The sequence below is a fragment of the Dipteris shenzhenensis genome, chromosome 3, assembly GCF_047967505.1.
Source record: "Dipteris shenzhenensis isolate YYH24624 ecotype China chromosome 3, Dip_SZ_1.0, whole genome shotgun sequence".
Lineage (NCBI taxonomy): Eukaryota > Viridiplantae > Streptophyta > Polypodiopsida > Gleicheniales > Dipteridaceae > Dipteris > Dipteris shenzhenensis.
Window position 1 is genome coordinate 64,407,575 of NC_141598.1, and position 15,442 is coordinate 64,423,016.

The following is a 15,442-nucleotide window of genomic DNA, read 5'->3' on the forward strand; positions in this document are numbered from 1 at the left end:
GAGATACTCCAATGCCAAATGCCCAAGTTATATTCACCAAGATGGGAGTCAACACATGTGAGACAACCAGAAGGGTAGGCAAGTCGGAGACGCCCACAAGGCCTTTAGTGCTGAAACTCTGGACTGCCATGGATAGATCTACCCTCATGACTATGAGAACAACTTTGAAAGAGACAAAAATATACTTGGATGATGACCTCACTCTCCTATAGTAAGAACATAGGAGAGAGGGAATGGTACGTGTCATGGCATCAAGAGAAGCAAGAAAGTGGGCTGCCTACAGAGATGGCAAAAGTGATCATCAGAGATAGAGTAGACATTCGTACCCCTATTGGAGGACCGTGTTGCCCTGATCACCCGCTCACTACACGAGGCTGTCCTTTACGCTTACCCTCGCACCACTCGCTCCACCCGTCCACCACCACCTGGGACCGTACCTTGTAATAGCTGGTACAATGATGGGTGCAAGGCTTTACGCCGTCAACTCAGATTCGAAACCAAAAACAACCTTCCGAACAAACCGGAGATGCTACGCGAGTATCGTCAATTGGTACGCAAAAAGAAGCTGGATTTCGTTCGTCAAAACGAGGAGGAACTACTGAACATTTTGTTTAGTAACAACTCTAAGGACTTTTGGCGGAGATTTCTAGAGGGGCGTTCCCCATCACCACTCACAGACACTCATATCTGGCATAACTATGCACGCACGCTTTACGACATCCCAAATTAGCCAGTTCCTAACCTCTCACATATACCCCGTCCTACATCCAGCACACTCTTCACTAGGGGGGGAGTGAAGGATGCCACAATGAAACTTCATAATGGCCAAGTGAAAGATCATGAGGGCCTATGCACTGAATTCATTGCATATGGGATTAATCTCCTAGCCCTGATCTTAGCAAAGCACTTTAATGAAGCTTTTTGTTTGGGGTTTCCACGCACCTCCATGAGCCCGAAGAACTAAAATACCATTATGACCGGACATGTCATGTCCAAGATTTATGCATCAGTGCTTGATTCTGAGGTCAGTCGATTTGCAGAGTGATGGGGACTTAGAGCAGCTCTCTGCAAATGGGGACTTAGAGCAGCTCGACAAGTTGACAGGAGCATACCTCCTCCTTGGTAGACCCTTCTTAGAGCTCAATCACGGAGTTCTTCCAACCAGAGCATGTGGACCCCCATACTACGAGGCCCCAACATGATCGGGATCTAGAGCCAACGACACGACAACTCAAACAGAGGGTTGACGCACAGAATACACTTGGGGATATCCCCTCTCTGTTCAAAGTAGGGGCTGGACCGCCGACAGGGGTCACTGTAGCCTTGTTAGGCACAGAGCTATGATAGGAGACGACACAGGACCACACCCGCGAGTAGCCGACAGCACTCCATTGCCGACTTCATGCTTCCACTATCTCATCCACCTGGATGACCTGATGATGAGGAAGAGGATGATGATGAGGATGATGATGATACTGATGTGTAGTCAATCACTCTAACATTACTATGTAGTACTTAGCGCTAGCTCTGCATTGGTGTGGATGCTCGTTTAGGAGCTCCACCCTCACAGTTTGTTTGTATCAGGATTCTCACAGTCTCATAGACCCATCGGTCTTCTAAAGACTTTAATAAACTTTCTTTCTTTCTTTCTTTCTTTCTTTCTCAGATATCATGGAAGTCAAAAGTCAAAAGCAAAAGCTAGAAAATATCGTGGAAAGAATCCCACAAATAGAGTGGGAAGCGGAAGATGTAAAAAACCTCTTACAGGAAGGGACACAAGCCAAAGTATGCTTCCAAGACAAGATGAAAAGCAGCAAGATTCTCAAGCAAACCACTAAAATATGGATAGCGGAGGAGCTCACTCCAACTCAGCTCAAAATGAAGGCCACTGAATTGACTAAATTGAAGGATGCTCGTAAGGAAGGAAAATGGGATGTTTACAGAGATGGAAAAGCACTAATCATAGAATCCAAACCTAAAGACTCTCAGTCTTAACCTGATGTAATGCAGGCCGATTGTCTTTTGTAGTAGACAGTAGCTAGCCTATAATAACTTTGTGAGTGCTATACACATTCCCAAGAGACTCTCAGTGTATAACTAATGTTTGATGTTTATCCTTTTAGTGTGTGTTTTGTCCTAGAGGCCCGTGAGGCCTCCCAAGGACATTAATATATCTTTCTTACTCTCTTTCTCATAGGCCCTTTGTTACTGCACTTTGTCTCTACCGAGGTCACTACCACTGCCTCTTCAGAGACAGCTCCGGGCTCCTTTCCAGATTCCTCACCTACCCAGATCAGAGATGCCTCGCGGCCTTCATTCACGAGGGGGTCTGACACAGAGAGTACTTACTCAGGCGACGGGGCTTGGCCACATCATTAGACACCTCTCAGAGCAAGATCACAGAGTTCTAGCACGACACATGAGACATTGAGGGGACACACAAATCACTCTGGGGGACCTCCCGTCATTGTTTAGACCCGAGATACGTCCCACGGGAGTCACGGTGGCTCTAGTCTTGCGTTGAGCCTCGTCCAGGAGACCGAGACGCACGGCACCCCTTGCAGGCGCCAACGTCCCATCACCGGCTATGCACCAGCCAAGGCGACATGACATACGGAGGATTCCGCTCCGCTCCAGTCCTTTTCTTTTCATTGTTACATCCAGATGTATTTGATTATGTATGATCAGACTTAGGATTCAGCACGGGTGATGATGCTCGTTTCAGTAGCTCCACCCTTACTGTGATTTATATCAGGTTTTCTTTCAGTCTCATAGACCCATTGGTCTTCCGAAGACTCTTATAAAATTTCTTTATTTCGTTCTTTCTCATAGGGCCCAGAACCAACAAGCTGGACACCCCCACCCCCCCGAAAGGGACTTTATTCAATGGCAAAATTCTGAGTACATAAACCTACTGCAAGCAGCTGCATTCATCCATCATCTTGTGGGAGCAAAAGGTTGCCTAATTTTGGCAATTCCCCTGCTGTCCTTAATCCTAGATTCTATTACATTCTAAAAGTGCCACATGTTGGCAGCTATGGGCTGTCAAGCTTGTGGTCATATACTCCAAGGTAGATCCCCTCCTAGAAAGCAGCCTTCGCTCCTTCAAAAAAGGCAATTTAGTATGCTCTTGTATCTACAACAATTAATTGTAGCACATAAACCTGTAGAGGTGTAAGGTCCTCATCCATAGAGATCGCTGGCTGATCTCGAAGGACTGACCTGCGTCGTAGAGCTGAAAGTCGTGCCTGAGTGTCATGAAATCGTATGATCAGGGGTTGCTCTCGGTTGGGATCTCTCCCCACCCGCCATGCCCTCTCTATCCTGTGCTTAGCCACACCCGGGGTAGCGATCACGAACGCAGTCGCATCTACCATCGGTGTAGCCTCAGTGCGTGGGATCCCGCGTACTCTGATGTTGAGAGCCTTACTGGCTCTCTGCTGCTGCTCCATGAGGGTAGCCGAAACGGTGACCCTTGCGGGTTCCTGTTTGGCCACGTCAACCCATCTGGAAGTCTCCTCAATAGCAAATTGCATGCTCGCAATCTGTGCCTCGACCACCAAGGTACTCCCTGGGGCAGTGTGTATGGTTGTGACCTCTTGTCGGAGCTGCATGACATCCTGTCTGAGTCCCTGAATAAGACCCGCCTGCTCCCGAATGGCCCTAGCCTGCTCCTGTATGATGCGGCTCTGCTCCTGGTTGAAGCGGACCTGCTCCCGTGCGAAGTGAGCCAGCTCCATCTCACGCTCACGAAAACTATGTATCTCCGTGAGTAGGGTCTCACGGGCCTCTGGTGTGTCAGTCCACCCATGTCCATGCTGAAACTGTAGTGACTGTGGCATGAAAGAGTGGGACTGAGTCCGAAAACTGGACGGTGGCTGAGTGAGGAACGGAGATGACAGTGGAATGGATGAGGCAGTCCCAACGGGGTGTGGGAGGGTGGGCTGATAGAGAGGGAGAGGGGAGAGTGAAGCGTAATGTGGCACAGTGTATGACACCTCCGAAGTAGGGGTCATAAGCTGTGCAAGAGCTGTAACAGGAGAAGAGGGAAAGAGAACAACAACCGGTGCCATGGGCATGAGTATGTCACTGATCGTAGATGTAGATGGAGCTGAGACTGGAACTAGAGGTGGGCCTGAAGCGGGGGCTGAAGTCGAAGTAGAGATAGAGATAGAGATAGAGATAGAGATAGAGGGAGCTGAGGTTGGAGCTGAAAACGAAACTAACACTGTAGCAGGAGTTGAGGTTGAGGTTGAGGTTGGGTTGAGGTTGGGGTAGAGAGAGGCTGAAGAAGCTGACGCGGGTCCTACCTTTGCCTTGCTGTTTACCCCGAGTCCACTTCGGTTGTAACGTGTGTTCACATCCTCCAAATTCAGTTGTGTCGTTTGCTTTTTTTGTTGTTGTTATTTTCGTCTTTCTTGGCTTTGTCTCCCATTCTCTTGGGGTGTGGGTGCAGATCTTAGTGTTAATGTTCAGCTGGGAGCGGAAGCACCGGTTCCCCCCCCCATAATGGGAGGCACGTCCAGTGCAAGGTGGTGGAGAGGTAGTGCGGAAGCCTGAAGTGGAGAGGCAGGCAAGAGGTGGAGAAGGAGGAGAGGCTAAGATGGCGAGGATTTTTTTTTTTTTTTAAAGGTGGTTGTGGTTTCCTTTTTTTTTTTTCACAGAAAAACAAAAAAAGTGGTGAGGGGAGCAGAGAAGGAGGGGGGGGGGGGGGGGTGAGCGGAAAAGGAGGGAGGGAGGTGGCTGAGTGAGGGGGTAGCGAGGAGCGAGGGGTGGCTGAGGGGAGCGAGGGGCTGAGCGGGGGGTAGCAAGGAGCGAGGGGTGGTTGAGGGGAGTGAGGGGTGGTTGAGGGGAGCGAGGAGTGAGGAGCGAGGGGCTGAGCGGGAGCGAGGGGCGAGATAGGTAGGCTGAGCGAAGGGAGGCTGAGCGAAGCGGAGCGGAGGAGCGGGAGGTAGAGGCGGGGGGGGGAGAGGCGGGAGGTAGAGGCGGGGGGGGAGAGGCGGGAGGGGAGAGAGGAAGGGGAGAGAGCTAAGGTAGGCAGGAAGAGGCTGAGGGGAGGAGAAAGGCTGAGAGGGCCTTGCTTGTGGGTGTGCCTGCCCAGTGGAGGCTAGGGTAGATGAGAGAGGGCCTATGTTGTGGGTGTGCCTGCCCCCTGTGCCGACAGTGTAGGATAGGCCACTGTGTTAGAAATCGACCAACAGAGGGTATGCACAGCGAAAGACTAGGAGCTCACACAGTGTGTGTGGGGATTGGAATCACAAACTTCTTTACTTAGTGTGCATCACAAAGATGTGCAGATAAGGAAATAGATGTGGACATAGCCAGATATAGAACCCACCAAAACAATATATTTCCGTCCAAAACTATGGACACAACAAAAGAGAGAGATTCAGAGTCCCACCGATGATGTGGTCCTATGATCTTACCAAAGGTCCTTCTCTATCTACTAGTATCTTCTAGAACCCTGAGTCCGCGTGCTCCACCTTGAGCGTAGTAGACTCTTTGTCCAGAATGATCCTCTCCACCTTGCTGCCTATAGATCAGCCTAGGTGGGCAACCCTTCCAGCTCAGTCTGAAGCTCCTCCAAGTCTCTTGGTCCTCCAAGGTATAGGCTCCAAGATGGGTGGAAGTCTACTCCTGCTGCTTGTGTGAAGGCTGCTCCAGAAGATGTTTTGTGAGGGCTGAGTGGCCCTCTTTTATAGGCCCAAAGGCCTGCTACAAAAACTGACTCAGTCAGCCTCGTTCCGGCCGACCAGTCTGCTGCTGGTCCAGCCCTTTAAAGGCTCTCAAACCGGGGCCTTAGGCCCATACTTCTAGGGCTTTAGCCCTCCTTTCAAGGCAGGGTCCCAGCCCCCTTGGTCTGCCCTATATAAGGCCTGGTTGGCTGCCTCCAACCAGCCCAATCAGCCTCTCTCTTGGCTGACCCTCTCTTCTGGTCAGTCCCGCCTCTGCTGCGCCTCTTTCCGGCACCCTGTTCTGCCCACACATGTGCGCTTTTGCTGCTACAGCACCCCGCCATGTGTCGCCTCTTCTCTTGGGTCCTTGCTGCTGTTCTCTGCTCCGCCTTATGCTCCTGCAGATCAGCCAGGCACCCTCCTCGCTTCTTTTGATGTGAGGTGCTGCCCATTTGGCAGCCCCCTCTCTTTCTTTTCTCTTGGGCACATGCCCTAGGTCTCCCACCCCCACCGCCTCCTCATATGGGGGCTTACAGATGGGGAGGTGACCTTTCCAACACACTGTGGCAGGTCCTCTTGAGGCACCTTGGTCATGCCTGTGTAGGGGGCTTGTGTGTGGACAGACTTGTTGATGGGCCACCTAGGCTGCCCGGTCGGCCTGCTTGAGGGAGGATATGAGCCCTTATAGGGATGTGTGCTGAACCCCACATAGGGAAGATCAAGGTGGCCCATATAGGGCAGGGGGACGGACACTAGTGGCTCCTAGTTGGCCTTGTAGGCAGGTGGGTACAGCCCCTTGTGAGGCCATGGGAAGTCCTTAATAGGCAGGGCCTAGAGGTGGGTTGGCCTACCCTCCATGCTGGTCGGTTGTATAAGGGAGGGGGTCGGCCATGTGCCCCCTTGTTGGTGGGTTGTTTGGGGCAAGGGCTGACCCTATATATAGGGCCCCCTCCCCTCATTTGCTTCAGTCAATTGGACCACTTCTTCCAGCCCCGTTTGTGCTCACATCTTATGGGCAGGCCCTATTAGACCTCGGAAGGATGCATGATCTCATTATCTATAATGGTCTTGACAGTTGACCTGCCTCGGCTGGTTTCACGTGCTTTCTATATGGGGGAGCCTCCAGTGTTGTTGATTACATCATGGCATCCCCTGGCTTCACATCTCGCATCACTGACTTCACCGTAGCACCTCTCCCTCCAAGGGCTGATCATACCTATCTTTTCTTTAGCATTTCTGCTCCCCGTCGCATAGCACTTCCCATCCTGCTGAGGTCTTACTCCACCTACCATGATCTACGCTTTCACAGCGATCACTCACCTACATACTCTGGCCGTCTGTACATACTTCTCGCCTATATTGACTTCATACCCCATTTAAAGGATCATGCTGCCCTAGTCACCCGCTCACTACACAAGGCTGCCCCTCACGCTTTCCCCCACCACCCGCCCACCACCCCCTGGGACCGTACCCTGTAATAGCCGGTACGATGATGAGTGTAAGGCTTTACGCCGTCAGCATAGATTCAAAACCACAAACAGTCTTCTGAGCGAACCAAAGACGCTACACGAGTACCGCCGACTAGTATGTAGAGAAACTAGACTTTGTTCGCTAGAATGAAAAGGAGCTACTGAACATTTTGTTCAGTAACAACTCTAAGAACTTTTCGCGCAGATTTCTAGAGGGACGGTCCCCCTCACCACTCACTGACACTCATGTATGGTTTGATTATGCACGCACACTCTATGATATCCCAAATCAGCCAGTCCCTAACCTCTCACATATGCCACGCCCCACATCCTGCACCATCTTGACTAGGGAGGGGGGGGGTAAAGGATGCCGTAATGAAACTTCATAATGGCCGAGCAAACGATCATAAGGGACTATGCACTGAGTTCATTGCATATGGAATTAACCTCCTAGCCCCAATCTTAGCAAAGCTCTTTAATGAAGGGGGTTTCCACGCACCTGGACCATTAACACTATCTCACCCATCCACAAGGCAGGGGATCCCATGAGCCCGAAGAACTACAAGACCATTATGATTGGACATGTCATGTCCAAAATTTATGCATCAACACTTGATTCCGAGGTCAGCAAATTTGCAAAGTGTCGAGGACATAGAGCAGCAAGACATGCTGGATTCCGGCGTGATCATGGGACCATGGACCACATTCTCACGCTCAAATGTATCATCGAGGAGGCGAGGGCACAGAAGCAGAGGGTTTAGTATCGCTTTGTGGATTTCCAAAAGGCATTCGACACAGTCCCGAGAGCCCGCCTCATACAGCACCTACATGATCTGGGTTACGACCAGGAGATCATTTCGACTGTCATGGCACTTTACGAGAGAGTTTCAAGCAGAGTCTGGGTAGCATCTTGGTGGACAGATGAGATCATGAGCACTATCAGGGTCAAACAAGGGTGTCCATTATCACCTACCTTGTTTGGCCTCTACATTGACGAGCTTGAAACAGTGATGCAAACACAAGGGGGTAGGTTTCTCTCTTGCAGGCACGCTGATCCAGATATTGCTTTACGCAGATGACATGGCTCTCTTGTCTTCCTTAGCAGAGGAGCTCTAGAGACACCTTGACGCACTACAGTCCTTTTGTGAGTCTCATGATTTGATCTGGCTGAAAGAACTCCGTGATAGAGCTCTGAGAGGTATCAGTCGCAGGAGAAATCTGCTCCTGTCTTCGTGCTCACACCACAGGATGCAGAGGCTGACCACAGACAACGGCACGCCATAGATTTTTATGCATAATCACCTCCAGTCTGATTCCATCACCTTTAATTTGATGCACCATCTGCAGTATGGTCTTTCTCTGCCATCTTCCGCATGGCCATGGATCTTCAGTATCCATCAATCACATTCAGTGACAGGATGTCAGAAGCTAGTACAAGGGGTGTACTTCACACCAGTGGAGTTACGAGTCGATTGACTATCTTACCGGGTCACCCTCAACATGGTATTAAACTACCAACATGCCATACGAGACTCACAACGCTTTGCACATCCACAACGGCTCTGCATACCCGATCATTCTTACCTAACACCATCAATGGCCTTGGGTGAGCCTTGGTGTGTTAGGCTATGATGCTTAGTTAATGAGGACAGATCTAGATAGCATAGTCTAATGAGTTGGCGATCTCAAAACCCAGTCCTTGAGTATCTAGTTTCGAGAGCCTTTCAAGAGCTAAAAGATGGTCTCAATTAGTTTAATTATGAGTTGTCTAGAGTTAGATACAAGTTGCCTAGGTTCTAGGGTTAGTTGGGTACTAGGCCTCTAGATTAATTAAATCTTGGTGAATGGGTAGAGTGGTAAAATAATAATAACAATAATAACCATATTCATTAAGTTATCGAAGTATTAAATTATTAAAAGTTGTTGCTTTTCAAAAGAGCTGGTTTATCTTTTTTGCTTTTAGCTTTTTTAGTTTTGGAAAAGCTACTCTATTTCTAGCCATAGCTCTCCTTTAAAATGTTGGCTTAGCTTGTCCCCTCAGATTCATTCAATGAATAGGCCATCTCATCTTTCTCTTGCTTCGCAACACCTTTCACCTTGCCGCCATAGCTGTAGACCATCTTCTCCCGGTCGTATTGATGCCCTCTGAGCCTTGGTATGTGCCATGAAGCTTTAGTTATTGGCACTTAGGTCACCTAGTACGTTTAGTGTCTTATGACACCCAGTACTAGTGGTACCACTAGAACACTAGATCCTAGGATTCTCTTTTATAGTACTTGGTACTTTCATTTTCATTATTCTAGTTGATGTAATGGCTTCCACTTCTTGCTCCACTCTTGTGCATCCTTTTGCTTCCGTGAGCCTACAGTGGTATCAGAGCACTTCCTTCCCGGACCTGCTCCCTAATCCTAGCTTCCTGCTTCTAGCTCCAGCTCCCGCATTTCAGCTCCATGGTTAAGCTACAGCTCTTGGATGTCCCGCACAACTCCGATGCATCAGCTTGTCCGTACGATTCCGTACAATCGTACGGATTTCCGTACGGCGCGTCAGCTCGTTCGTAGTCATACGGATTTTCCGTACTTGTGTCGTACAATCGTATGGATTTCGTACTGTCCGTGCATTTTCAACATCAGTACATTTTCGCCCCGCTCTGTCTGTACAGTCGTCCGTACACTGTACGGATTCCATACGGTTTTGTACTACAAGATTTGTTTGCAAATTGAAGGTATTCGATGTCCTTCATTTGCAAGCTAACTTCTGCACCAACCATCGTTTGGCTTCGATTTTGGGAGCAGACATTGCATTGCAGTAGATCTGCAAATTTTTTGTGACATTTGGGGCTTTTGCATTTGGGCCATGACTTTGCAGGTAGATTGCAGATTTTCAGACAATTTGGGGATTTTCCTGAATTTGCCCCATTTTTGGCTCAGTTTTGCTATCCAAATTGGGGCTTTTGGGTCTATTGCAAGCAGATTGCATGATACTTTCAGATTTGCACTGAAATTAGCAAGAAATTGTAGGCTATTTGATCACATTTGCAAATTACAGCTTATTTTGGGGCTTTTTCAGATTTGGACAACAAGTCCTATTTTCTTGCAGCTGCAAGCCTTGAGGCCATCTTTTGGGTCACTTTGTCAGTGCATTTTTGACTTGTTCTATTTGCAATGGCTGGCAACAATCATGATTTATTTGGCATTCTTCGTGAAGATGATGAGTTGGAACGCACCAACTATCCGATGTGGTCTTATCTCATGAAACCATAGTTGCACGAAACGGCCGTTTCGTGGCTGGAAACGGAAACGGCGAAACGGAAACGGCGTTTCGTAAAACCTATTTTTGCCCTAAATCCCAAAAGTCGTGATTTCGCCGCTTGGCTCCATTTTTCGCCGCCTCCTGCCGATTGCACTCCTCCTGTGCATCCTTGCTGCTCTCTCCACCTTCTCTAAGCTCTCTCCATCCCTCCATCCTTTGCTCTTGGACTCCCCATCCCGTTTTCCTCGGACCTCCATCCTTCTCTCTCCATCCTCTTCATCCTTTGCTCCATCTTCTCCATCCTGCAAAAGCTGCAGCTTGGCAGCCTGCTCTCCATCCCTCCATCCTTCTTCTCTCCATCCTCTCTTTAATCTTACCTGTAACCTCTCCATCCTCCTTCACTTCTACCTCTGATCCTCCAGGCTGCTTCCACCTCTCCATCCTCTTTTACCTCTGAGCTCTCCATCCTCCTTCTACCTCTCCATACTTTCTCACTTGTGACCTCTCCATCCTCCTCAATGCCGAGATATGCTTATTGGGTCCATGTCTCCCTCCTAGATAGTTATAAAGGAGGCAATGGCTCCAAGAAGTATGAATGATGCATTGATGCTTGAAGGCTGAAGCTTCAAGTATAGATAATTGTATTATGTATGATTTGCAAATTGCACTCTATTGATAATTATATTATGTATAAAAAATAAAATTTTATACATAAATTGTATCATATTGCCGTTTCTTCCGTTTCCGTTTCGGCGGGGCCCGGAAACTCCGTTTCTTCCGTTTCTTCCATTTCTTCCGTTTCTTCCGTTTCTGTTTCGGCTGGTAACTATGCATGAAACATATTCTTGTTGCAAGAGATTTTTGCAACATTGTTTCTCGGATTGATCTGAGGCTAGCCAATGCTACAGTGGCTACCCCTCATGCTCATCCCTCTGCAAAGGGGACTCCTGCTCATGCTTTATCCCCTAGCACCCCTGTTGCTGCTCCTGATCATGCATTTGCTTCACAGCAGACAGGAAAAAGCAAGGCTCCCAAGCCTATGGGCAAGCCTAAATATGCGCCTAACAGTGGCAATTCCTCCAATGTATCTCAAAATACAGCAAATAAGTCGAAGAAAAGATGCAACTATTGTCGCAAACCAAGGCATGAAATTTCAGAATGCCGGAAACGCATTGATTCGGAGAAAAAGAAAGCATGATTGACAGTAAATGCCTCACATGCAATTGAATCCCATGAGCCAGCAAATGCCTCACATGCACATGCTCTCCAAGATGATTGGGCATGGGCTGTCCATTGCTCCTTTGATCCCTCCAAAGTTGATGCATTCTTTACTGCTAATGATGCTCAGTCTTGGTATTTTGATAGTGGTGCTTCCAAGCACGTCACCTCTTGTAGACAGTTGTTTCATTCTTTAGCTAATGCACCTCAAGGGGGGACTGTCACATGTGCTAATAATGCTTCCTATGCTGTAAAAGGAATTGGAGATGTGCAGCTCACATCCATTTCAAGCCATCCTGTCACTCTGACAAATGTTCTTTTTGTGCCTAGAATTAAAGTCAACTTGATTTCAATTTCAGCAATTGCCACTTCAGGTTTCAAAGTGATATTTGGTGGATACAGAGGCTTAGTATATGATATTCGTGATCACAATGCCATAGTTCTCACTGGCATTTTGAAAAAGGGGCTCTATCACCTTGATTATCACTCAGCTGCACTTTCTATTGAAGCATTTGCTATTTCTTTTTTTCTTTTTTTTGCAAAAAGAGACTTCTATTAAGTATTAAAGAAAAACCGTTAGAGCAAGCTTCATACGGGATACATCATGCAATGCACGAAAGGCTCAAAAGCCAAAAAGAAAGGATTGAGGCTGATAGTGCCATCTCAATCCGGTAGAAACCTCCGAGAAAAAGGGAGAACCCCTCCAAACTCGAAGAAAAATAGTCCTTCTAGAAGAAGCTACCCGTGGAGGGCCCTGCATGCTAGCCCATATGGATATCAAAGTGTGAACCGTGTCAGTCCAAATACCCGTGAACACCTGTGATGGGTGTATCTGGGTGCCATCCAAGGCCTCAGTACATCTGGCTCTCCAAATGTGCCAAGAGGAAATGCTAGCCAAAATCTCCCAAGAGGTGTCCACTGAAGCATGAGAAGCTCTGAAGGGAGTAAGTGGTACATCCTGAAGAGAGCAGGGCTCTATCACCTGCCAGCAAACCGAGAGTGCCCAAGAAGAAGGCTCACCCTCATAAAACACCTAGGGCCCGGTAAGGGATAACCATTTGCTATTTCAGATTCACAGCTTGCTGAAACTCATCTTTGGCATGAGAGAATGGGTCATCTCAATTATAGAGCTCTTGCCAAGTTACATTCACAGGGCATGGCAAATGATGTACCTCAAACTCACACAATTTCCAAACATGTGTGAGAGGGTTGCCTTTTGGGTAAGATGCATCGGTTTCCTTTTCAAAAGGATTGTCCAAAATTCTCACAAAGGAAATTGCAGCTAGTGCACAGTGATGTCTGTGGCCCAATGAGGACAAATGCCATTGGAGAGTACAAATATTTCATGACTCTAATTGATGACTTCACAAGCTATTGCCGAGTATATGCTTTAAAAGCCAAATCTGAACTGTTCTCATGCTTTCAGAAGTGGTTGAATATGGTTGAGAATGAATCAGGATACAAGCTTGTCACCCTCAACAAGAGAGAAAGAAAGAAAGAAAGAAATTTTATTAGAGTCTTCGGAAGACCGATGGGTCTATGAGACTGAAAGAAAACCTAATACAAATCACGGTAAGGGTGGAGCTACTGAAACGAGCATCATCACCCATGCTGAATCCCAAGTCTGATCATACATAATCAAATACATCTGGATGTAACAATGAAAAGAAAAGGAGTTTGATTCATTGGGAGCTGCCATGTGCCCTCCCTAAAGCAGATGTACGAGAGGGTTTCTTGCTGTCCCATAGACCTTTTGGTCTCCCGTGGATGTTAATAGACTTTCTTTCTTTCTTTCTTTCTTTCTGCTTTTGTTGAACTTTCACATGACTGGGTGGTCTTGTATTGATTGCCCTCAAACAAACTTCGATTTTACAAATCTAATAGTATTCTGTTCTCGCAAAGAGACTCTTTCTAGCATGTTTGTATAGCCTCCACCCAATATATTCCCACCCTGAAAAGCTGAGTTGTCATCTAATTTTTCCCCTTGTAGTTAAATGTTCATGTTTTCTCTATAAAGACATGTTTTTCAGATTTCCCCGTTGCATTAGCTTTGCCTAGAATAGTAAACTATTTCTTGTGTATTTTTTCTTTTCCTTGTCTTCGACTAGTTATGGCTTTCATTTGCTTGCTTTCTTTCTAGCATGATTAACATGAAAAAGCAGAGCAAGATACACAAGATAATTAAATTTCCATTACCCCCATCAATGCATGTTTACTCACAAGGATATTGACAAGGACCAAGATGTCAGCACATCAATGGGATGGAATGTGAGCTAATAAAGGAGGAGTTATACCTGGCTCACCACGGACTCCAATAGTAGAAATCTCAGCAAGCCTTTTTGTAAGCTGTTCTATAACCTTTTTTAAATCAAGCATCTGACCAGATAAATGATAAATTTCATTCCTAAGACTCTGCAAAAGTTTCAAAAGACAATAAAAAGTGAGCAAAATGTTGAAATTCAAAACCCTCGCTTCCTTGACACAAGCCTACCACAATCAGGCAAGGAATTAAGATCATCAAATTTTGAGAAAGACCCACTTACTGGAATTATTAAAAGTTGTTGCTTAAGAAGACGATATTTCTTGGATCTAAGCTGGTTCTCAGGTCTGTGTCTCCTGAAATTTTCACCAGGAAAAAAAGTCAATCGCCATAAACAGATATTTCTGTATTAGCTCATAAAACATGCTAAGGCCATGAAAATCAACCTTTATAATAGATGTGGAGGGCCCTGGCAAAAAAGGATAATTTCCAACAAAATATTTGAAGACAACATTTGTCATATAAAAATAATTAATCACGGCCATAAAATAACAATTTAATTCTGCTAGCAGCTAAGCTTGGAAACTATTCCAGTCCACGTGTATGATATACTTCCAAATGGATAAACTATGAATCACTTGTCAGTTCCCATACCATATGTTCAATTTTTGAAGCAGCATTGCCTCATGAATTCACATATGAGAAAGGTATTGTAATAATGTACATATGCTGCTGTCACAGGCATTTGCCAGACCATTGACATCAATCTAACCCCAAACCCTCACCCAAGGTCAGAACAAGGAAAAGGTAAGGTCACAAGACAGCAGGACAGCAGCCAAGGACCCAAACAAGCCAAACAAGTTGCTGTACAAGTTGTCAAGTCAGTGCACGTGCTATGCTGCTATACAGGCTGCCACATCAGTAGCAGCGGTTCCAACAGCATCCAGGGTAACATGAGCTGCCCTAGGAGCCAGGAGGGCTGCGACAGCTCTAGATCATGCGCAGCAATGTGTACCAGCCCTCAGCCACATAAGCAAACAGGGACATCCACATACAGCTGACCAGCTCCAAAAGCACCCACATACTGATCAGACAGTCTGTATTGGGTCGGCTTTTTCTCCAGACCTAGTAGCCTGCAGTAACAAGGGGTAGCCTATTAAAGAGACACCATGGCACCATTCTATTCATCAGTTGCAGCAGTCAGCTCTTATACTCAGCCAGCAGTAGGCTACTTCAGCCCAGTTGATCCAGTCCTGTCCATAGAGGATCCAGAAGAGGTGTTCAGTCCCCCTACAATGAGAGGAACCTCAGCCAGCAGTATATATATACCTTTGTAAGACGTAGAATATATCCAATCATACAAATTTAGATTTTTTATTGTTCTAAAGTCCAAAAATCTACACAGCAAATAAAAGAGAAAACGAAAGAGAAGAAAAAAGAGAGAACAAAAACTTTTCTGAAAAACAAAAAGCAAAGCAACACTTATGTCGTCATCAGTGCCCAAGCATAAGCAGCTATACTGGGTTTCTAAAGACCCACGGAGTCTCTTGGGCAAACCCGGTGCTTAC

General features: G+C 46.9%; 1 protein-coding gene across 3 annotated transcripts in view; it reads right to left on the reverse strand.

Annotated features, from left to right (window-relative positions):
* The window catches only part of LOC147904165 (RNase P Rpr2/Rpp21 subunit domain protein), a 109,507-nt gene that overhangs the window by 15,736 nt on the left and 78,329 nt on the right, over positions 1-15,442 (reverse strand). For 2 of the 3 annotated variants that reach the window (XM_087370996.1, XM_087371014.1), the window contains exons 4-5: positions 14,158-14,230; positions 13,909-14,026 (exon numbers count right to left, since the gene is read on the reverse strand). In XM_087370996.1, the coding sequence (XP_087227122.1) occupies positions 13,909-14,026; positions 14,158-14,230 (191 nt within the window). The remainder of the gene's footprint in view (positions 1-13,908; positions 14,027-14,157; positions 14,231-15,442) is intronic. The other variant, XM_087371005.1, reaches the window with a different exon arrangement.